Source organism: Ptychodera flava, chromosome 1 (genome assembly GCF_041260155.1).
Source record: "Ptychodera flava strain L36383 chromosome 1, AS_Pfla_20210202, whole genome shotgun sequence".
Taxonomy (NCBI): Eukaryota; Metazoa; Hemichordata; class Enteropneusta; family Ptychoderidae; genus Ptychodera; species Ptychodera flava.
Window position 1 is genome coordinate 12340921 of NC_091928.1, and position 24582 is coordinate 12365502.

At 38.7% G+C, this 24582-nt stretch overlaps 1 protein-coding gene across 2 annotated transcripts in view; it reads left to right on the forward strand.

The window, feature by feature from the left end:
* Positions 1 to 202: 202 nt before the first annotated feature.
* LOC139130313 (cell surface hyaluronidase-like) overlaps positions 203 to 24582 on the forward strand; it is a 60098-nt gene continuing 35718 nt past the window's right edge. Inside the window, exons 1-15 of one of the 2 annotated variants that reach the window (XM_070696071.1) lie at positions 203 to 691; positions 3524 to 3696; positions 4880 to 5027; positions 5775 to 5951; positions 7466 to 7690; positions 13949 to 14053; positions 14407 to 14576; positions 15563 to 15635; positions 16473 to 16594; positions 17389 to 17591; positions 20438 to 20507; positions 21420 to 21551; positions 22443 to 22594; positions 23108 to 23179; positions 24143 to 24313. In XM_070696071.1, coding sequence (XP_070552172.1) covers positions 340 to 691; positions 3524 to 3696; positions 4880 to 5027; positions 5775 to 5951; positions 7466 to 7690; positions 13949 to 14053; positions 14407 to 14576; positions 15563 to 15635; positions 16473 to 16594; positions 17389 to 17591; positions 20438 to 20507; positions 21420 to 21551; positions 22443 to 22594; positions 23108 to 23179; positions 24143 to 24313 — 2345 coding nt within the window. In that variant the 5' untranslated portion in view covers positions 203 to 339. The remainder of the gene's footprint in view (positions 692 to 3523; positions 3697 to 4879; positions 5028 to 5774; positions 5952 to 7465; positions 7691 to 13948; positions 14054 to 14406; positions 14577 to 15562; positions 15636 to 16472; positions 16595 to 17388; positions 17592 to 20437; positions 20508 to 21419; positions 21552 to 22442; positions 22595 to 23107; positions 23180 to 24142; positions 24314 to 24582) is intronic. The other variant, XM_070696079.1, reaches the window with a different exon arrangement.

The following is a 24582-nucleotide window of genomic DNA, read 5'->3' on the forward strand; positions in this document are numbered from 1 at the left end:
CATGATATCCACCAGACTCTGGAGCGGCAGTTAATGAACTTACTTTGAAATTATTCTAAAATGTGCCTAAAAGACAACAATTTCTAAATTTTGATTAAAAACCGTATCCTCGGGCCTAATATTACCAAATTACAAAAATATGAAATCTCCTTGTGAATATAATGACTAACAATATAATTAAGCAAGGGAATAGTATGACTTACCTTGTGTAATTATTTCAATTATTTATATAACAAAGCAAAAGGACGAGTATAAATTTCGCGCGCAAGTGGCATAAAATCAGTGTCCGCTTCATCTCACCAAGTAAAGAATCGTTCGCACAAAGTTTTGGCGGGTAAAATGATTGTCCGATTTTCCGCCGTCGCCTTTTTGATGTCTATTCTGTACTCACGCGGGAAGGCGACATGCCCACATCTCGACCCTGAATTACTCCCATGGAGTAACGAAACAACGTGGGGAGCTGCTTTTCGGATTCCCGTGGCAGGCAAGAGCGTGCTCATTGACCAGCCGATTCTTCTGGACACAACCCCGCCACCACTGTTGTCGTTGGTGATCACACATGAAGGCAGGCTTGTTTGGAGCGATGAAGGAGATTATGAACTCACCACCGGAAACATCAAAATTGAAGGCGAACTAACCATTGGAAGTCCGACGTGTAAGTTTGAACACAAAGCGAGGATAACATTGACAGGTATGTCTGAAAAAATAAAACTTTCCTTGATCATTAGGAGAGAAAACAACTCGCCCTTTCCTCAGGCAGAAAGTGCCTAGGCAACAGATATTTGGATTCTAACAATTTCACAATGCATTTTGGTCTACTGCTTGTCGGGCACACTCTGAAGCTCATGGAGCTACAAACTTATTAAACGGTTTGTTTGTACAGGAATTGCAGCCATTTTGAATATCATGAGGCGATAAATATTGAGCAATTGTTTCCCTGGTACCAAATTTTGCACCATAACCCCCTTCCCACATCTCAATATTGATTTAGAAAGTTTCATAATTATTTCAAGTTTCCTTACGGAAAGTTAGAGCAAAAGTTCTAGTCCTTCATTTTCGAAGTGCATACTACCTTACGGTAGTATGCGGCTCGAAAGTGAAAATTTAAACTTTTCCCAAACTTTCCTCAAGGTATCTTTCAATCATTCTCTTTCAAAATCAAGAATAAATATCGGGGGTCACCCTGCAAATTTTGATACTGGAGAAACAAATTAACCAAGATTTACCAATATTTGAAATTTAAAATGCCCGCCATACCTGTGTTAACTCTATGAGAAATATAACATTTTCGATTTTCGAAAAACTAAGACGGTGACGATCTTTTTACACAGAGACACTGTCTGTGACAGGGAGCTTCAAAATGAGCCCCCTCCCTTACAAGTGGTATATCAGAAAAGAATTTTAAAAGTTTGAGAGTCCGAATATCTGTCTCCGAGGCGCATTCTACCTTAATGTTAACCACCATTAACTCTGTCCATCTTCTCATGGGTTTGAAATTTCGCGCGGACACAAAAACTGTTAGAAGGAGGCTGTGATAAAAGGAGATGTTAATCTTACCAAAGCAATCAATACGCTTTCTTTTGTAAATTTTGTCTAGCCAGTTATTATTCTCGACGCCATTCCTTCTCAGATGAATGCAAAATTATATAAACGGGATAAAGCGCATTCACTTTGTTGTTGTGTGCTACGACATTTTACGAATCATCATGGAATATATTGAATTCGTGCAGTGTGTGTTACAGGAAGACTGCACTTCGGACCAACAGTTTAGTTTGATCCAAGCAACAAGTTTGATATTATGCTCTTGCATTTTCAAACAGTGAATACGGTGTTGTGAAAGTGTGTAACTAGTGACGTGTCGACAGACAATTACACGACAATTAAGTTATTTTCTCTAGATTGAAAAGTATTGTTCGTACTGGCATGGCGGCGACCCCCCGAGTTTTTTCCAATTACAATTAATGAGTGTATACTTGAAATAAATTAACGTTAATTTTATCGTTTTTAATGACATAATTACTGCTCATTTACACAAAAGTACTTCGAATTACGTGTAAAATTTTCCGATCACTGTCGTCTTGTTAACAGTACAGTGTATACTGCGTTACATTGTACAACGACCAGAAGTAAGTTATGAGTTATTATCACATCTTTTTAAAATTAAAGGAATCCAATCACCAGTTGCTAAAAGGGATGAAAAGTATTAAAATATCGTATTCTAAAGCCCCTCCAGCAGTAAAATTTAATGTCTTTTTTATTTTTATGCCGTTTGCAAAGTACATCAATTTTTGTTACAATGATGGAGTACTGAGTTTTCCCCGAGTGTATGCAGCCTGTGTGCGTGTAGCGCCCTCTGTTATTTCCGACATATAAATTTCAGTCCGGAGTAGAATTCACTCTTTAAGGTGGGGCTGAATGTTGCCCTCACAGATTTTGTCAAAGGAATATTTCTCATCTAAGATGGCAAGAAAACCCCCTCATACTATATATATTCAGAGAGCAGAGAATCTCAAGTTTACTATGGTAGAAACAGTTAACTCGAAGGATTGAGGAGTGTATATTTGTGGTAAAAAAACCTCAATTTTAGTATTAATGATAAAAAAATTAATTTAAGTCCAAAACTTTATTCTATTTCCTAAAATGTAATGATTCACTTGAAACAAGAATATATTTAAAAAACCACTTTTTTATTTTGCATTATCTGTCCTCATTCTAAAATGGATGGGTTGAAAGACTGACGCTCAAAAGTGGTTAAAACATGATTTAGCTAAATTAAATCTCTCTTATTCAAAATGTAAGAACTATATTGCCTAACAAAATTAGTCGTTTTTATTATGTAAGATATATTGTGAAAATTTTAGAAAATTTGATCTAGTCAAAGCGGAGTTCAATTCTTTGGAAATTTTGAAATTTGGAGAAAAGAAAAGCCAGGAAATCGGGTGATTTGCATACATTTGCATAAATTTTAACACTTATTTTTCAAGCAACTTACGACTGCTTGACAAGCTAAAAGGTGAACCCAACCAATATTTTAATCTTTGGTTCACAAATTAATTAAAATTGAATGATTAGTTGCGAAATGAGTGGTTTTGAACAAAATACGATGTGCTGGGTGCAGCGCTCACTCAACAACGATATTGAAAGTTGTGTGGTTAAGGACGATGAATACTTTGTGATGGGACATAATTAAGGATAAATGATAAAAAATAGACTTGCATAATAAAAACGGTGGCAAAAATTGTGCAGCTATTTGAATACTTCCTTAAAATAGCCACTATCAGTAAATTCCCAAATAAAATCAGACATAAGTTATGATCTACCTTCTTACATGTTGATTCGGTACATTTGGGAAGGTGAGATAGACCAGGAGAAATGGATGGATAGATTGCTGGTCGGATTGCGGTATCCACACATTGCTTTGCATGTACAAGTGTGTGTGTTTGTGTGTGTGTATGCCCGAGTACGCAAAGACACGCACACGCCGAACAGACCCTCTGACAGTGTCAGCGTTCTCTCGCGTTAGGAAAATCTGATGACCCCGGAGTGCCTGAAGATTGTGAGTTTGGACGCAAATTCATTGGTGTCGGTCACGGAGGAAGCCTAAATCTCCATGGGAAAGACAAACTATCCTGGACCAAACTGAATCGGACCGCTCATAAAATGACCCTTGACACCGGAATGTTGTACGATCACAGAGTAAGTAAATTAACCCTTTGAGCGCTGTAATTTTTCCCGCCAAAATTAAAGTGTGCAATATTTTACCAATTTTATGAATTTTTCTGTAATTGTTTTGACAATTTCGGACCAAATGAACATCACATTTTATTGGCTTCAGATTTAAATCAAAATTTTAGCAAAAATTAAGAAAAATTTCCTGATGTATATTTTGATATAGGCTACAAAAATTGACTTTGGCGCTCAAAGGGTTAATCAGCTACTTATATTTGTAATCAGTAAATATCTTCACCAACCTTCTAGCCAGCGGATGAAGTCCCGTCAGGGAATTATCGCCTCTGCAAGTTCATCTTTCACTCAGATATTTCTTGGTCAAGTTCATGAAAGCGCGAGTAGTATAGCAACGCATAGACTTGGTTCAATTCTGTGATTTGTGAACGTGCTTAGTGAGGTGAATGCGATGAGTTGTGTTCTGTTTTCATATGAAACGTCCAAGTGGGGTGAACGCGATACAGTGGAGTTTCACCCGGCAGAAACTAACTCACTACTGCGCAGACTCAAAGGTAACGCGTTCGATCGCTAGGAAAACCTGACCTTGGCTGCCAAATTTCAGAAAGGTTTGTATGAAGTAGAAGAGACACAAGAGAAACTGTTGCAAATGATTCTAATTGTTTTTGGAAAATTCACCGATTTAAACCAAGTCTAAGAAATGCAGTGAATCAAAGAACATCTGAGTACAGTACGTCAATTTGTTACGTGATTCGATCATACATGGCCAACAGACGGCCAGTTTTGGAATAACATCCGTTACTCAGATTCGTGGCCTTAACTTTGACCGACAAGTTGGTCAATGGAATGGCCAATGTTTCTCTTTTATTGAGGGCGAATTTCGAATAAATATTGCAGAATGGCACACCACTCAGATATGTACATGTAAATGTGTATCTCATATCGCAAATATGCAGCCATTTTGTTTTGTTTTTCGCTACAGAAAAAGTGTAAGTTTCGCATTGGTTTGAATGAACTTTGACTAGCGTGTGCCGATCGATTTGAAAGACAACCCCCCCCCCCCCCCCCCCCCGTTCAGATGATCATGACTCCATGAAAATTATACAGTCACGGCGGGTAATCCGGCCTTAAGACTATGAAATGGAAAATAAGTTTAAATTCAACATTTACAAGGATGTATTTTCGTCGGTTTCAGTCGACCGAATATGGAGCTACTAGGACAAAAGGCTTGTACGTTACTTCATGGTATCCGAACGGCACGCTGTTTGCATTTGGCATATTTAAGACCTCCGAACAACAAAGCATTGAACGTGAAAAAACAAAGTTTGTCAACTTTCTCGAAGGTAAGTAGGTTCTTTTTAATGTTTTTTGTTTCTCTCCGCAAGAAAGTTATACTTTTGAGGAGTGTTATTTTGAAATGTCAGATTCTCCGAACTAAAAATTACAATAAAAATTGATATCCTAAATTTACGTTCAACATTTCCATCGCAACATAATAGAACTCTTCTTATTTGCCATGTTAGGGACATCGTTTTAACAGACTGGGCACGTATTTCCATTTTGAAGCTTTAGATGTACACATATTTTTTTTCTATTGGGCGGATGACAATAGTGACAAAGCTAACGACACCGCCATGAAATCATAAACATTTGAATTTCCACTCTGAACACGATTTGAACTAATTTGGGATGATTGGATTTCCATATTTTTCAAATTTCTCAAAAAGTCTAGGTCACCTATAGTGGATGAATGTTGCAGTATTACAAATTACTCATAAAAACAAGTGTATAATGTAAAAGGAAAAGCAGATGAGATTACAGTTGCAGATTAAACGGGCATTACTTCACCATCCAATTATCTCAAATTAGTTCCAATCGTGTTTCTGGAAAAAACTCAGACAAGTTAGACTACAAGTGTCTCTCTTTACAGTTTACAATCAAACTATCGGACTGGCAAGTAAGCCTTGTAGAAAGTTAAAATCTCAGTTGTCTTGCCTTTTCACCATTGTCGACCGAAATCGATATCGGACTCGCAATCATATTGTGATCCTACGATTGAAATACCCAAATCTCCACAACCTCATTAACAGCTATCCCGGAGGGCTACGTCGTCGCCATCGCCATTCGCAGGGAGTTCGCCAGGGTTCCTGGAGCCGATTACGGGCCAATCTTCGCCGCAACAGAGGACATTGCATCTATACCAAGAGGAGCATCAAAACTCCGGAAAACCCGTACTTTTGATGCTTATGCTCTCCTCGCCGTCAAAGGTAGGTGTACAAAAAGTGCAGGGCCGTAGCCTGCGAGATGGGGGGGGGGGGGGGTTCGCCCCGGCTCGGACTTTGCCCGCACTGTGAGTATGCAAAAATATTTAAATAACACAAATCCTATGGAAGCAAGGTCCTGAACCTTGGCAATATGGTCAGGCTACGGCCATGCAGGAAATCGTTTGCTTGAATAGGGTATGCTCGTAGACTTTCTAGATTTGAATGACAAGTGACAAAGAATGCCTGACTTTTATAACTGATGTTTATTCACATACTTTAATTCAACTTGGCAATATGTTTGATACACATTTAGCTATATTTACGTAATAATATGGACGTATATAGAACAACACATCAGTGGTATACGAAACGCTTATCTTTGCATACGGAATGTATCAATACGTTGATATAGGTCACGTATATCTATGCAGAACAAGAGTATACATACACAAAGTGTACTCTGTACTTATGCATTTTATTAGCAAACATAGGAGTACACCTAACGCATTTGACAAATGTACAGAATCGGATCTGTACATGTGTCTATATGTTATCGTATCTCAAGCATTTTGCCTACATTTAACTTTATTGTATTCTCCCCTTTACTTGAAACCAGATTGGGCATGGAGTTATAAATGTGATTAAAGGAAGTGTAAAGATCCTATTTAAGGTAGTATGCGCCTCGAAAGTGAAAGGCTTAAACTTTTGCTCAAACTTTCCTTAATGACACTTTCAGTCATTCTCTTACAAAATCAAGTATAAAAATCGGGGGTCATCATGCAAATTTTGGTACTACAGAAACAAATAACTCAAGATTTACCGAGATTTAAAATTCAAAATGGCCGCCATCCTTGGGTTTACTCTATGGAGAAAAATTTTCGATTTTAGTTTTCTTACACCAAGAGCTTTAAAGTGAATCCCCACGTGGTATATCAGAAAAGAATTGTAAAGTTTGAGAGTCCAAATATCTGTCCCCGAGGCGTGTTCTACCTAAGTCCAAAGACCAGTCAAAGTCAAAGTTTACACTCTGTTATATCATTACTTAAATATGGTTTCTTTTCGAGTAATCATCCTCGTTTGACAATTTTCCGTCGACTCAATTTTCGGCAAGATCATTACGTTGATAAAAAGTGTGCGCATTTCCTAGTGAAAAATTATACAACATGTGTGCACTGGGAAAATGTACACATGGCGGAATATGTGTTAATAACATGACAAATTTGATTTGGTTCTGCTTTTTCTTGATTGCTCTGCAAGACACCCGTAATCACAGGAGAAACAATAATTTGGGTCATTGTCGTTGTTTGTATGTTGTTTATGTCTATATTAGTCGTTCTGTTGTTGTTGTTGTTGTTGTTGTTGTTGTTGTTGTTGTTGTTAAAAGTGTGAAAGTTTGAGAGTTCGCAGATCATCTTCAAGGCGTATTCTACCTTAAAATAGACAGTCAGTCAAACAAAGATCCATGATGCACGATGATGCCAGGAAACGGACCCTGTTTTCATCTCTTTTCAACGCAGGTCAGAATCAGTACACGTTAGAGACACGTGACGTTAATGACGGGTCTAAGCGACAGAGAACAGCGGGCTTCATTGGTCGCAACGTCAACGGTCTGACGTACCAGGTACGAACTGTGATAGACACTACCGGGGGCAACCAAGATAGTATCGATTTCTACGTCATGACGAAAGAAGCGGCCTGCCCCAAGATCAGTGCTATCGATGACCTTACCAGCTGGAACGCAGGTAATCGGTATTTATTTTCAGATTCTTACCAGAGAGAGAGAGAGAGAGAGAGAGAGAGAGAGAGAGAGAGAGAGAGAGAGAGAGAGAGAGAGAGAGTGTGTGTGTTTTGAGTTTTTCACAATGTCTTTAATATTCAACATTGCTTATTAAAATTACATATCACTATAATATTACATTGCACAAGCTCTATATACACGGAATATCAAAATGAAGTCAAATGAAGTGAAAAGTAAAGAAACTCTGAGTCAGTAGTCTCCAGAGTCATAAAAGTAGAAATGTAATCATACAACAACTCGTCTCCGCTGACTTAACACTTTACATATTAAAGATCAATTCATTGTTGTTATCAATCTCACATATGATATCATTGATGGCCCAGATATCTTTAAAAGTTTGTAAGTTTCCATTCATTTTGTAGTAGTTATAGTCCACACTTATTCTGCATCTTACACGTTGTTTGAACATTTTCAGTGGGTCTGGATTCTCGTTTAACCGGCAATAGACTGTTGCTACCTTCGCAGTAATCATGAGATAGTTGCATAGTTGGTTAGCGTGTCGCAATATCTTGGGTCCTTTTGGTATACCGAGGATATACCAAAGGAGTGGAACAGAGTCTTTCTCGATGATTTGTTGTATCAACTGTGCGAGATAACGATGTAGCTCCTGTAGTTCTCTGCATTCAATAATCATGTGAAAGAGTGTTTCAATTTCATCGCAATGTAGACATTTGTTGTCATCCCTTTTATTGCTGAGAAATAGGAAGCGTCCGGTTGCTAAGCAGCCATGGATTGCTCTCCATTGAAGGTCACTGTCTCGTCTACTGACAGGTTCCCAATAAATAGTCTGAAAGTTTGGTTTAACATCATCGGAAACCGACAACAAGTCGTGCCATGGAGTGGGTAATCTTGCTGGATCATGATTGACATGAATCTTTTTAATAAGCAAATAGTAAAGCTCTTTTTTACACAGTTTACTGAAGTAAATCGGTTCAATATTCTGAATACCACTGTGAGGTAATGTAATATTAAATTGAAGTGAATTGGGTGGGTCACTGCCTGTACAGTTATCCCCTGAAAGAATTGATCAAGACGTGATTGCCAATTGTTAGGTATTGCATCCCATACTAGTTGAATCGCACGGTCAAGAATTCTTGTGGAGTAAACTGAAACATTTGTCTGAATTTCTCGTGTACTCTTTTTACGCTTTTCAGTGCGGTTAATAAGATCTCCTATCGTTATAACTCCGCCTTCGATATAATGTCTTAGAAACAGCGGAGACTGTCGAACTGGATGAAGTATTAAGAGGTTATGGAAAATAGGTTCACACATAATATCAGACACAGAAGGTTGGGGTAATGAACGTTTAACATCAAGTGACTTCCAAGTACGTATCAAATCTTCATAAAATGGCTGAGTTCTGTTGTTATTATTAGTGTGTGGAAGGAGTGGGACTTTTAGAGCTAGAACGTGACGCCATATTTATTATAACCAAATTTGCCGATATTATACTTTGCGTAGTTATGAATAGGGTGATCAGAATTTTCATAAAGTATTTTACGTATATGCATCATTCTAAAGTTGTCAATCTTACTCTGAATGTGCACAAGAGCTTGACCACCCTCGTTCACTGGTAAATACAAAATATCGTGAGGGAGCCAGTGTTTCCCTTGCCAGAAGAAATTGACAAGCAGCACTTGAATACTTTGAATAAGTGTACGTGGTGGTGATAGACACTGTAGCTTGTGCCAGAGTTTGGAAGTAGCTAACTGGTTGATAATGAGGGTTCTACCACGATATGAAATTACAGTAGCATATGGTTTCCATTTTTTAAGAGTACTCGCAACTGAATCTAACAAACCATCCCAGTTTTTTTCCATAAAGGTAACGTCATTGCCAAGGTGAACTCCCAGAATTTTCAAACCTTTGTTGTTGTAAGCAAGTCCCAGAGGAGAGTCTTTCCTATTCTGCCACTTGCCTACCCACAGGCCTTTTGACTTAAGAAAATTAATCTTTGCATTGGATGCACCCTGATAAATATTAAGCCAGTATCGAATACCTTCAAAGTCAGTATTACGTGTGACAAAGATATTGAGATCATCAGCATATGCAGAAAGATAGTGTTTTCTAGAATCCGAGCAAGGCAGTGGAAAACCATTCAAAGCATCGCCAGACCGTAATTTTTGTAGAAAAGGTTCAATGCATATTGTGTACAATTGCCCGGACAAAGCGCATCCTTGACGGATGCCACGGCCAAAGACAAAAGGTGTGGTCAGATCATGATTGACTTTTAAAATGCTTTCGGCGTTATTATAGATAAGTTTGATGTAGTTAAGAAAGTTATTACCAAATCCAAAGGCTGTCAGAGTACTGAACAGATAGTCGTGATGAACACGATCAAAGGCCTTTTCTTGGTCAATTGAAAGCACAGCGAGGGGTAACTGTTTCTCATTTGCATACGACAGAGTGTCACGGATGAGGTGTATATTATCAAAAATGGTTCTTCCTGGAATGCAGTAGGTTTGATCGAAGTGGATAATTTCATTTAGGGCATACTTCAATCTCAAAGAGAGTGCTTTTGTCAGGATTTTATAATCTGCACACAAGATTGAGACTGGCCTCCAGTTTTTTAGTAGACCATTATCGCCATTTTTCGGTAACAAAGTGATTGTTGCTCTACGACAAGAAAGAGGGAGTTGACCGGTCTGTACTGAATGGAAAACGACTTCGTGGTAATCTTTTCCAATAACACTCCAGAAGCATTTATAAAATTCGGCCGGAATGCCGTCTATACCTGGGGCTTTGTTATTTCCAAGTTTTCTAACAGCTCTTGAAAGTTCATCAATGTGATCGATGTTTCGAGAGCTTCTTTAGTGTCATTTTTAAGTTGTGGCAAGTCACTTAATAGTTTATCCGTCTGATCCTTGCTGATTTGTTCTGGAGTGTAAAGTGTTTTATAGAAATCTCTAGCTATCTTGCGTATTGCAGCTGGATCTTCAATGTTTCTTCATCACTGTTATTCAATTGAGATGTGTTATCATTTTTCGCGCACTCTTGCGACGCTCAAGGTCAAAAAGTAACTGTTGATTTGTCGCTTTCGTTAATATATTGAAACCTCGACCGGACCCAGGCTCCTCTTGATTCAGTTTTGAGAAGCTCATTTGCTCAGTTTTCTTATTTTCGTAATCTGCATGACTGATATGATCTGCTGACACTTGGTTTTCTAGATTCGAGAGATCTTTCATCAATTTTTCCTTAGCTCTTGCTTGAGCTCGTCGACGCCCTATACTGTACTGTTGGGAGAGCAATTTTATCTGACGTTTACCTGCATCCGACCACTCTTGAATGGAAGGAAAATCCTTCTTTTTAGTGGTCCACTCATACCAGTAATCAATAATAATCTTTCTGTAATTTTTGTCATGGAGCAGTGAAGTGTTTAGTGCCCAGTGAGCACTTTTATGTTTTATTTCTTTCTGGCTAATACACATTTGAATAATATTATGGTCAGAATACGAAACAGGCACAATCATTGCTGATTGATGTCTGTTTGTAATGTGTTAACTAATGTAGAATCTATCAAGTCATGCATGTGCGTTATTATTGCCATGCCATGTATAGTTTAAATCAATGGGATGAAGTTGACGCCAAGCGTCGATCAGTTTGAACTTTTTTACAGTTTTACCGAGTACGCTAGAAGAAAGCGCGTGTGGTTCGATATGACTGCGTCTGTCAGTATTTGCGTCTAAAGTACAGTTAAAGTCGCCACCAAGGATTATGGGATCGGGTGAGGAGTCTAAGCGAGCAATAAGGTGTTGTAATGTTTGAAATGTATCAATACGTGCTTGACCGTCATTTGGCGCGTAGACATTAATGAAATGATAGTTGGTGTTATTAAGTTTAGCGTGAACGTGGAGAAGACGTCCTGGAATGATGTCTTCCTTCTGAAGGATATCAGTCCGTGAGTTCGGGTGAAAAAGAATTGCAACACCGCTTGAATGAGTATCAAGATGCGAGAATTCAATCTGGCCCCGCCATACAACTTTCCAAAGAGGTTCATCACGTATGGTGGTATGCGTTTCTTGAAGAAAGAAGCAATCACATTTAAGCTGTGTTTTAAGCGTTTCAAGTATAGTATACCGCTTCAGTGCATCTCGGCAACCACGGGTGTTGCTAGAAAGAATTGAGAGACAAGTCACGATAAGTAGGGGGAGAATTGTGTGCATCATGTTGGCTATATGAAAAAAGAAAGAAGAACGCTTCATTACAGTGGTGATGCGTTTCCTCTCTTTTTCAAGTCACTCTTTAATTTCTTCATTAATTTACGTATTCTCTGCTTCAGAGGTTTATCAGTGGTTGGTGCTTTTATAGCAAGTGACAGAGCTTTGAGAAGGTTATTGAAATCGGGACAAAATTCGCGGCATCTCTCAACGTGATTTTTTTTTATGTTATCTAGAAAAAGAGCAAGTTTCTTTTGTGATGGCAGTGTGTTGCATTGTGACAGTTCGTCTGTTTGTATTTCAGATTCTAGAGTAAGATTATGTCTGCTTTCATCTGAGTCGCTATCTGAGTCATCACTGCTAGTTGTAGTTAATATTGAAAAGCGGCCAGAGTTTGGAATGATGTTAGCGTTGCATTCGATACTGTCATTAATTTCTTCGCCAGTGGAAGCTGTTTCATTTATACTGGCTGCTTCATTACAAGCAATGTTAGTTGTGTCTGAGAATTTCGTAGCAATTTGTCTGTACTTGAGTGGCGAGTCTAAAGGTTCATCTTCGGTATCAGAAATCGCCTGAAACTTGCTCTGGCTATGTGACTTTTCGTCTTCGTCACTGTCTTCATCAACACTATCGATCGTTCTTTTTATTGGCTCTATTGGTTGTTCTGATTGGGTGTTGTTTTGTGACGTCATGGGGACGTCTGTGTCGAGGGTTGCAATTGCATCAATTGTTTCCTCGGCTGTTTCATTAACAATGTTTTCATTATTAGCTGTGTTGTTAATATTACTTGTAAGAACAAGTGTTGTGGTGTTTTCCTGTTCACCTGTGGTATGCTGACGATTCAAAGTGGCCTCTGTTGTTGCTTTGTCGATCATTTCGTCTCTTCTTTGAGCAGATGGATCCTGCGCTTCTGATTCCGTCAGCGAATTTGGCGAATTTGTATCGTTACGATCAACAATAATACGCTCTTTATGTTATTCGGTAGGGTTCTGTTCAGAATTACTCGAGTTTTTACTGTTCGATATATCATTTTTGCCATGACAGTTCTTTCGTATATGTCCAGGACTTCCACATTGAAAACATTTGAGTGGTTCTGTCGATATGTAAACGGGATAAAATTTTCCTTCATAAAGAAGGCGCAATACCCCATTGCAGTCTTTGAACGTTGGTTTTAGAACTATATAGACTTGTCTCCTAAAAGAATTTCACATGTTTGAGATCGGGGTTTCGACAGCCTAAGGAGATGTGACGAAAAGTGTTGTTGAGAACTTTGCCATATCTAAGCAGTTGCTCGCAAAGAAAGGCATTTTGAATGTATGGTGGTACGTTTGAAATAATAACTCTAGTAGCTGGTTGGATCATCGGTGTGGGTTGTACAAACAGGTCATTGACATGTACACCTGAAGTGCATACCTGTGTGACCTGCGAAACCGTTTTCAAGAAAACCACAACAGCTTTATTCATTCGTGAGGCAGCCAAAATGTCCTCGGGATTCACAATTTTCGCTACACTTTCAACAAAATCATCCAAGGTAACTCCGTCCAAGTTATCAAACTTAAGGCTATTCTTCATGGAAAGCTTAGAAAGTTTCCAATCAACATCGCTTTCCGAATCATGAGTTGGCGTGGCGGCAGCCATATTGATATGGCTAACCAACCAGACCTACTGCAAGACAGAATCTAAAAGAATCGCCGCAAAGCAAGTCAATACACGATCAAAAACGTGACACACACCAAAAAAGGCACAAAACAGTCTCGATGAATCGAGATTGAACGAGAAAAGTACTCACAGTGCCAGGAAAACAAATCCAAAATCGGAGCTCTCTCAAGGCCGTGTTCACCGCATGAGGGCGAGAGAGAGAGAGAGAGAGAGAGAGAGAGAGAGAGAGAGAGAGAGAGAGAGAGAGAGAGAGAGAAAGTCTTGCAGAAGATTTTAGGCGAAGTTTTCTTGACTCTATTTAAAGATTGCAAGTTTTGTACATCAACATAGCTATAAGCGCTAAGCGCCTTTCAGTCGTTGTGATGAATTTATGTCTTTGTTGGCAGGTGACACTGTTGTCTTTACGTCAACTGACTACGACATGGACCAAGTGGAAGAAAGATATGTTTACCCATGCTTCGATTGCGAGCCCAATGAAATTCGTGTCGACCGTAAGCCTATTTCTTAACCCCATAAACACTCACACTTTCCCGCACACGTTCCCCGCGTCCCTGCACACATGGACGGAGTTGTATGATTTGGTCCAGACACAGCGAATGACATGGAAAACATCACCACTTACTAAATTTCAGGGCGTGTTCCGTGGACTGGACTGGACTGAGTATTTTTTATGATACAAATTGTACAGTACTCGGTACTTTCTGCTACACATCGAAACAACGAAGTCTTATCGATATCGTTCTAGAGAGAGAGAGAGAGAGAGAGAGAGAGAGAGAGAGAGAGAGAGAGAGAGAGAGAGAGAGAGAGAGAGAGAGTTTTCATATTTTGAATTTTTTGTCAACAGATCACTTTTTACACACCCACTTTGGTGAAATGGCTGACGGGGTTGACGAAAGAGGCGAGGTCGCTCTACTGTCGAGGAACATTGTGATCAGTGGTCAGATGGAAAATAGGTGTTACGGTGAAAACAAATGTGAATTCTTTGAAGAAGACACTTTCGGTGGACACGTGAAGGTGAGATCTTGATAAACATGTAATAGACGCTAAGGTCTTGATTTATAACGCTTTGAAGTCAAGTTTTGCGATGAAGTCAGTGATACAAATAAATTTATTAGAACCAATCACTAAATTAAGTGATAGAGCACAGGCTAATTATCTCAGCTGGGACGGAACAAAGCTCCAGAGTTGAGTAAGACAGACTGATGAGGGAGACTTGCAGGCTTGACGGACGAGGCTTGCATCATTCACAAAACAAGTACAGCGTAAGAGTGAAGGTCCAAAACAGCCTGCCTTAAAATAGTTACCCTCCCATATTCATAAATGAATTATTCTAGAGAATTTAAGAACAATCAAGTTGATATGCTAATTACCGTTCTAAAAATATCTTCACTAGTAGTAAACATGACTTTCTAGAAAGTTCTGAATATGATTAATTAAACTCAAGGTCATTGAGGAGAATGACCTTGAACACATGACCTACAGAATGTTCTGGACTAATTAAACTCAGGTCATGGGAGTGGAAGAATGACCTACGTAACACAGTAAACGTGTGTTTTGATGAGTTATTTTCGGTGGCCTGGTCTGACAGCTTTGTTCCGTGGAATTCTCTATCGAGTTTATGCACATAAGCTCGATTATAAATTTTAGATGGACACTTTATACGCAAATTGCAAGGAGTTAGCACTCTCGAGGAAAGCGACGAAAGTCTGTGTGTCCATTCGGACAGCAGAGCCAGAATACTAACGTACTACCCTTTGTAGGGCGATCACTGCAACAAGAGAAGGGTTTTTTGATGTGACGGCAATGAAAAAGAGTCACACGTAACATCTATAGGTTTGTACAATAGTAGACAATGGCAAGCGTCAGCTGTCCCAGTGTCGCCGACATTCGCTTCGTTCCGAAAATAATGACATCGCTCGAAGTCCGCGCAAACATGTCTTGGCGTCATGCAAGGAAAACTAGGATTTGATCATTGATATTTGTATCGTGTTTTCCCCCAGATCTCATCATCATACGGCAAAGCGCATATCGAAGGCGTTGAATTTACAGATATGGGTCAGCAGGCGACAGAAGGTGAGAAGGAAACGTCTTTTTTAGTTTGCTATGTATATATGTCGACAAGTATGTAATTTCCCTCCCAAGGCATTATAACGCGTGAAACGTAAACGCCTTTGTAAAAAAATCACAGCTTCTTTTCACTCCATTGCGTCGATCATGTAGTTTCTACCATGATACCAAGGTCTTCCCTGCATTTGAATTCTTAAGATTTAATGTGTGAGAAAGTTCCCACTGTTTTCAAGTGATTTGATCACTTCTGAACACATCTCCCTGATACAGGTTTTGCGGAACACACTTTAAAAGAACAATTCACAGTGTAGAGTAAAATGTTTAAGAATGAATGAATGAATGAATGAATGAAAGAATGAATGAATGAATGAGTGGATGGATAGATGGCTTGATGGCTGGATGGATGGATGGATGAACTGGTGGATGGTGGGTGGATGGATGGATGGATGGATGGATGGATGGATGGAGTGAGTGAGTGATTGCGTGGGTGAATGCGCGAGCGAACGAGTGAGTCGGTCAGTCGGTCAGTATTTGGAAAAGTTGATGGATGAAAATAAAGCACAGAAATGGCTGACTGACAGACTGGCTGGCAGACTGAAGAATGAACGAAGAATGAACGAATGAATGAATAAACCAGTCAATTTATCAGTCAGGCCATCGATGTTACAGTATCAGTATTTATCTATAGCAAACGGCAACACAATTGAATTGTTCACAGAAAGACGTCAAATTGATCGTTTTTAATTGGGTACAAACCATCTTCTTGATTTTCTTGCTGCAAAAGAAGCACTAATCAGCACTCATATATCTTATGTCCATTATTCGTTTTCTCTGTCTCTGTAGGTCGTAACCCAATTCATTTTGGCATGCTTGGTGACGTCGGGTGCAAAGCTTACTTCACCAAAAACAGCATTCATCATTCTTATTCACGCTGCGTCAATATCCGGGGGACGTTCGGGCTTTTGGTAGGTAAACGCACCACGCATGCAAAGCTTTCTGTTGTGCGCAAACTCAGCTGCTGCTCGGAAAAATCTAACCTTATGCCTTTCCGCCGAACGTTCTGGAGAAAGGAGCATTCGGTATGTGTATTCTCGCTATGAATTAAACGAAGATTGTCCAACAAGCACGCAACCAGATTTTGAATGACTAAATTGGTTTAAACATTGTAACTTTTGTGCGTATATATGCACTAATATACTAGTATAAGTTCAGAGGCCAGATGCTGTTTTGATGTCGAAAAAAGGAAGCTTTGGAGCAGTTTCTCCTAGATTGCTGTGTACACAACTTTTTCATCTTGCCATAAGAGTAGTGCTCACTGCCATATGACGATAGCTGGCTTTTTGTACCGTCATCGTTCAAAAGAACACTTGAATTCAACTGACATTAAACCGTCATTCTCTTACTTGTCCATGTCTCTGCAAGCTACAAACAATTTCATTCGCCACACGGGATTTATGAAATCTCGCGTGGCTGTGATGATAACAAAACACTGCTTTTCAACAGTGACACTGAAGAGAAAGTTCATGACCAATAATGTTGAGAACTGCGCAAAAGTCTCTCTTTCCCACCTTACACAAATACCACTGACACACTCTGAACTTGAATTTCCTTCGCTTGGCTGTCACGACAAAAGCTAAGAATATAGGTCACGCGAGATCTCGCTGTGACTGAACGAAGTTGTGCATTCAAAAAAATCAGTTGATAAGCTAAATGGTCATTCTGAGTATTTTTCTCGCGTTTCTAATGACTTTCTGCTAAGGTGGAGGACAATGTCGGATATGACGTCATGGGTCACTGCTACTACCTTAGCGATGGCATTGAAACTGACAACGTCCTAGATGGGAACATAGGTATCAACATCCACTACAGCACCCTACTCCCAACGGAAAGATCTTGCGACTGGCACCGCAGTATCTTCCGTAAGAACGCCAGAGGAGACACTCCCGGCTGCGGCGAGTCAGAGTAAGTGGAGATCCTTTTTTGTTTTATTTGATAGCCTGATGGCATAGGGCTCTCCCCATAGCACGAGGACTCATTCAACCGACGAAAGTCATATCACAGAATTAAAATAAGTTACATATCAATATTTCTGCAATCCTGCATAGAGAATTATACCCGCTGAAAAGGTACAAGCAAGTATATATATATATATATATATATATATATATATATATATATATATATATATATATATATATATATATATATATATAGTTACTTCAAGTACAAATTAATGATATCCGTTACTTAATTTTCGTGTATCCTGCAATCTTCAGACAGATGTCATAACTTGAAGTAATTTGTGGTTTTATTTATAACGCTCTGCTTTAGTATCGAGCACTGTAATTCCCCACGAGGACATCTGTATGCTTCGATATATATATATATATATATATATATATATATATATATATATATATATATATATATATATATATATATATATATATATATATATACAACATTTACACATATATATGTCTGTGTACATTGTATATAATATATATGTGTGTTTGTTTGTGTGTGTGCATAGATTGACACAGAGAGAGACAAAGAGACAGGCAGACAGAAAGCGATATTATAGAATTATTGATCAGCTTGTTAAGCGATACACCATAAGTATTTGGAAAAACACTATCTGGCCGTAAGTTGGAACACAAAAAATGTGAATTGAAGATAGAAGAGAGTCCATACAATCACAAATAACATAAAAGCTCTGTACATGATTATGAAAGCTTTAATTATCATGGCACAATCAGTGATGCTGTCGTCCATAGATACCAAAACAAATCTGTAAAACGCAGTACTCTGTAGATGCCGCTACAATTGAATGTCCGTCTAGTACGCATGCAAATTACATTATCTATTGATATCATTATATTTTCACTAATAAACTCATTAGTGTTTCCAACAATACCATGTTGGCGTAGGATCAATGACACAAAAGATGTAAATTGGAGATAAAAAGAATTCACATAATAATTTAAAGCTCTTCACGTGATTTTGACACAATTAGTGGTTGTGTTGTCCATATAGATATCAACAACAAGCATGTAAAACGCAGTACCCTGTAGATGTCGCTGCAATTAGATGTGTATCTATTATGTATGCAAATTAAATTATCTATTGATATTGTTATCTTTTAATTAAAAAACGAAGCGGATGATGTTTCTTCAATATGGCGTCAACAGCAGCTAGCTGTATGAACCTTTACGTACGATAGTTAGAGTGTTTTTTTTGTCCACCAAGCGCGACAATTCCTCCATATCATAATGGACACCTCTGGGGGAGGGGCTGGAGAACTGACGAGGAGGGGGGCTTGAAAAGATATGCTTGGGCACCTTAAATGATTTGGGATTTAAAGAGGGGACTTCAAACAAAACTATCCCTGATTGATATGAATTATGAGTTGGGTTATCAATTCAGGCTATAACATTTATTTTTGGGTGATTTTGTTTTGTATAGCAACTACAGTTTCTTGTTCTACTCCCTGAAGCTCGATGAAAGTCCAATACAGCTATATGTGTACAGACAGCATTGTTATTGTTTAAAATTGAATTCATTTGTCATCAATAACATAGATTGTGGTCTTTACACATATACAGATATAGCAAGTTTTCGTCAGGCAAATTATTTACTACTCTACAAGAATACTACCATTAGAAGTGAAATAATAATTTTTGGTGAAATTCCAATGTAATATTTGTTGTCCGTATCTGAACTTTCAAACACCCTATTTGAATCAAGTATATTGGTATCTATTGTAAAACACTTATTAAAGCACAGATTTATAAAGTTTAGTATTGTAAAAATATTCATAGTTTTCTTATAGACTCCAATGTATAGTGAATCAACATTTTCGGTGAAATTCCAAAATCAAATTTCTTGTAAGCATATGCACTTGTAACCGCACCCTATTCTGAGTTCGCGCGTCATTTCAACCTGTCGTTCGATGCGCACAGTACAAATATAAATAATAACACATGAAGATCGGGCAATATTAAACACCTATTACCTGGTCATGAGGGCTATAGCGCCCGCCTATTACCCCCAGGGGCAGTGTGTTACCAGAAACACATTGCTATGCCCAGAGGCCGTAGGCCGAGGGGTATAGCGATGTGTTTCTGGTAACACACAGCCACGAGGGGTGATGAACAGGGCGCTATAGCCCGAATAAAGACCAGGTTATAGGTGTTTTATAACACACCACACGCTCATGTTGTATTATGTTATAGTTTTTAATGTGTTTTAATATTTTGCAACGTAACAATCCATTGTGACAAGTTTACTTGGCGATATTTCCACAGCGCTTACAGTTGTACGTGGTACCAGTTTCTTTCAAAAAATAACCTAAGCATACCTAGCAACAATCCTTGGTTGCACTTGAATCTTTTTCGACGATGAGCTGTTCAAGTCCTACGCTGTTGTAATGTTTGAAAATGTTGGAATATTTGTTTGTTTTAGAGAGAGGCTCGTCGCTCATCCCGGAAGCACATCACCACCATCAAGTTCTAGTCACCTGTCATAGTTGCAAAGTTGCAGACGAGACTACGGTCACCTGACTGGGCACCTTTCCAAATTTGGTCTGAACTATTTCCCTAGGGAAATAGCTTTTCAAAAAATACTCTCTGACGTCACTTTTCTCGATTCAATGGGGACTAGACGTATCTATTTTCTCGTAACGTGACGTATTCTGGCGAATCGCTACACGGAATGAGCATGTTGTGTGTTATAGAACGATTTATGGCCTCCCCTCTAACCGTTTGACTTTAATTTCTTTCTTTGACTTTCTCTTTTCGAAATGACAGGGGCGCGTCGGCTTTCTGGATTGCACATCCTAATAATGCGGTTCGAAACAATGTGGCTGCAGGATCTGTGGTAAGTATGAAACGACACGTTCGGTTTTTGTCGTGATGGAGAAGGAGCAGTCAAGACAGGCACAAAAAGTATAGTATGACAAAGTGGACCTTTTACGAACAAATGCATGAAATATGAGAGAGAGAGAGAGAGAGAGAGAGAGAGAGAGAGAGAGAGAGAGAGAGAGAGAGAGAGAGAGAGAGAGAGAGAGAGAGAGAGAGATGTCATGTTGGAGAAAGGGAACAAATGTATAGATCTTACAATCACATAAAGTATCATGATTGCAAAGGCTTAACTTGTTTAACTGAGCAACTGGAAGGAAAAAATAGGGGGAAAATGTAGTCAATATGATGTCAGACTTAGCGAACAAAGCTACAAGCGATGCTCGAGATTGATTTCTGTTGAGATGGGCTGATCATTCTCTCCTCGAGAAAAGCTAGGGGGGGGGGGGCAGAACGTTACCGTCTACTTGCGGGTAAGTGTTAATTCTTTTACTGTGCTGGTGGGCACGAAGGTGGGGCTTATTCAGGAGTATGACTACGGGGAGGCGGTACATCATATGGTTTTTAGAAGGTAGTGGTAAGATTTAGCCATTGAGAAATAACTTGGAGTCCACTTTGCGCAGACTGGAGGATGGAAGCCATTGGAGAATTTCCATTTACTCGTTGCCTGATGCAGTTTGTAGAGCGAAAACTAACGGTGGGAAGATGAAATGTTCAAATTATAAGGAAAGGCAGTCATGAAGAACTTTCACTTTTCTTGCTAATTTTTTCTATTTTGGGCAAGACATGAAACATATATATTATTCACATGTAATATGCCTTTCAAGTCAAACTTTCTGGAAAACGTCTTCTTGGCTACTCCATGGTTGTAAGAGCAACCATGAGCTTTTATTAATTCTGCTTGTCGCGTTTTTTTTTTAATCTGCGACAGAACGCTGGATTTTGGTATCCACTTTTCGAGGAAGCCGTGGGTGAATCCAAGAACAGATTCCCCGTGCCAATCAAAGCGTCACTACACACAGTCGTCACAGAGTTCACAAATAATGTCGCTCACTCTGCTCAGGTGAGAAATTTACAACAACACTTAATGTATTCAAGTGCGTACATACATGTATAGACACGTATGTATGTATGTATGTATGTATGTATGTATGTATGTATGTATGTATGTATGTATGTATGTATGTATGTATGTATGTATGTATGTATGTATCGAAATAGTCTGTTTTTATAATACTTAAATGTGTCACTAGTTGATATTAAAATTAATGATCCCCCCTCTGAAAGATCACAAATGCGTATTTTTAATGTGTCATTATCTTTGGGATATTGGTGTTAAAAGGCCGATCTGTTTATTTGTTATGTAAACACATTGAATTGCTGACGCTTTGTTTTCCAATCAATAACACAACCCGCAAGTTGTACTACTTCGAAAGTGAAAGACTTAAACTTTTTCGCCCAGCTTCGTATTGGCTTAGCTACCTACGTCAGTCATAAAAGTCTCAGGCGGTTGACCATATTTTCAATACGGTGGATTCCTACAGGTGAAACAAATAAGATTACAGAAGTCAAAGTTCAATTCTAGATTATATAGGAATTTCATACCAGAAACGCCTAAAAAGTTTACATTTGCGTTAAAAGAAATTATCAGATCACTATCTCAATTCTTGCCGTGGTGAGAAGTCAACTTTTTTTTACCCACAATGCATTTCAATGTCAAGCAGTTTGACACCTTAGCATGAGACAAAAGCTACTTAAAGAAGCGAGAATTTTATCTGTTTTTAAGTTTTCTCCAGCAAACGTTAATGTGTCGTCAGTTAAAAAATTTCAGCCATATTTCTTTGGTCTTAGGTCAAAGGTCATTGGGGACAAAATAATTCGCCGTCGAATAAACTCTTCACTCCTTATGAACTGCGATTTATGCATGCATTATTTTGTCTTAAATTTTACGCAGATTGGCTTCAAAATGGATAACAGGATTAAAACGAGTGAATCGACCGAAGACAGACCCGAGGCCTATCTGGCCTTCATGCAAAATAACAGATACGAGCCTTGGAAAGATCCTGACGACCCGACGTCCGGCAGGGCGACCTCACAGTTCAGAAAGTAAACGTTTAAGGGGATAAGATAATATTTCCTTTGTGTTGGTTCCAGAAAAATACATTTTCTTCTTCGAACTAAAAATGAAAAAAAACCTCGAGGTATCAATTCACCGAGGACGCTGAATTGTGTGCAATATGCAGTGTCATATTTTTACAAATGAATTCTTGTCCGGATAAAAAAAAAACGGTGCTCGGACATATAAAGGCTTTATCGTTTTCTACAGGATGGTTTGGTATTAATATTAAACTATACGTTTTATAGACAGAACAGATATGGGCTTTCATGAATTTGCAAACTTTTGATTTACAGATGTCACAAAATAAGGACCACTTGCGGGACACAATTTTCAATCAGGTCTTCCCCGTGCGGGAAGGTTATCAAAAATAATCTATTTTTTGTAGTTGTTTATACTTTTCTTGCAAACTTCGCAAGAAGCCGCTAAACGTTTCCCAGAGACGTTCAGATAATTCATAGATAACACCTGAAGAACAATATCGATGCCATTTTCCATTGTAGATTTACAGCATACAAAAATTCAAAAACGAACGCTTTTGTCCGGGGAGGAGACATTACGTTTACGTTTTCCTCGTAAGTATATATTTTCGTTGATTAATTTTTAATTATTTGCTATTTATCTGAATGACTCATGAAGAAGAGAAACGCCTAAACTGGATTGAATCGATGAGAAAGAATTCCAAATTCGTCAATCAGAGGCTGATAACATACGTAACGGTGTTAATATTATCTGAGAAAGCGAGGTTCTTGCTTGATTAACGGTGTATACCCTCTGTGTGTCTCTGTCCGTCTCCCTAGATAACATACGTAACGGTGTTTATATTATCTGAGAAAGCGAGGTTCTTGCTTGATTAACGGTGTATACCCTCTGTGTGTCTCTGTCTGTCTCCCTAGATAACATACGTAACGGTGTTAATATTATCTGAGAAAGCGAGGTTCTTGCTTGATTAACGGTGTATACCCTCTGTGTGTCTCTGTCTGTCTCCCTGTCCGTCTCCCTGTCTCGATGTTTCCATGTTCCTGAATGTTTTTCTCTCTGCCTGTCTGTCTCTGTCTGTCTGTCTATCTCTGTCTCTGTCTGTCTGTCTCTCTCACTCTCTCTCTCTCTATCTCCCTCTCTCTCTCTCACACACATGCACATCAACTAAACAATTACTCCCCATTACTCTTCATTTTTTTCCGTTCCTGTAAAACTAGAAAGTGGTATCTCTAACAAAATTTACAACATTACAATGAAAAGGCAGAAATTGTATATTTTCAGTCACAAAAGAAAATCAGTATGTCCGTCTGTCTCTCTGTCTTTCTCTTACTCAGTGGCACTTCACTTTGACGATGACTCTCCGATTATAAATCATAATGCGATGGCAAGGTGGGCGGCACTTGAGAATTTATCCACATTATCCTAATAATCTGATGGCAAACTTTAAAGACATTTACCATATTCACCAGATCTTGCATCCCTCGGTGTTTAAAACACATCCTCGGTGTGTGAAATGGATTTGTTACAATGTATTGTTTGTCGTTTATGTCCTCCAGCTTTGGCGACTCTCCGGTGGGCCTTTCACTGGTCTCCAGCGATACGGGTCTACGGCAATCGTCTGACTGTTTGTTTGTTGGCAAATCTCAGAACGCTGGGGCACCGTGCACCTACGGTAGAGGACAAGACACGGTGACTTTTGACCGCTCTTTGCCTTCGTGTGGTAACCCGTAAGTTGATTTGCTCGATTTTTGTCAACATTTACATAAATAAACTAACATGAACAATGAAATAAATAAATGGAAAGTAAAGAAATAAGAGCATGAATTATAAATAAATAAATAAATAAATAAATAAATAAATAATAAATAAATAAACTATTAAAATATTAGAGCTTTTTATTGTTCGCTCATTCATAGCCACCTGGAGTATGAGTTTTTTATTAACGGCACATTCTAAACAAAATCTGTTCAAATTAGAATGAATACGGAATGAAGCG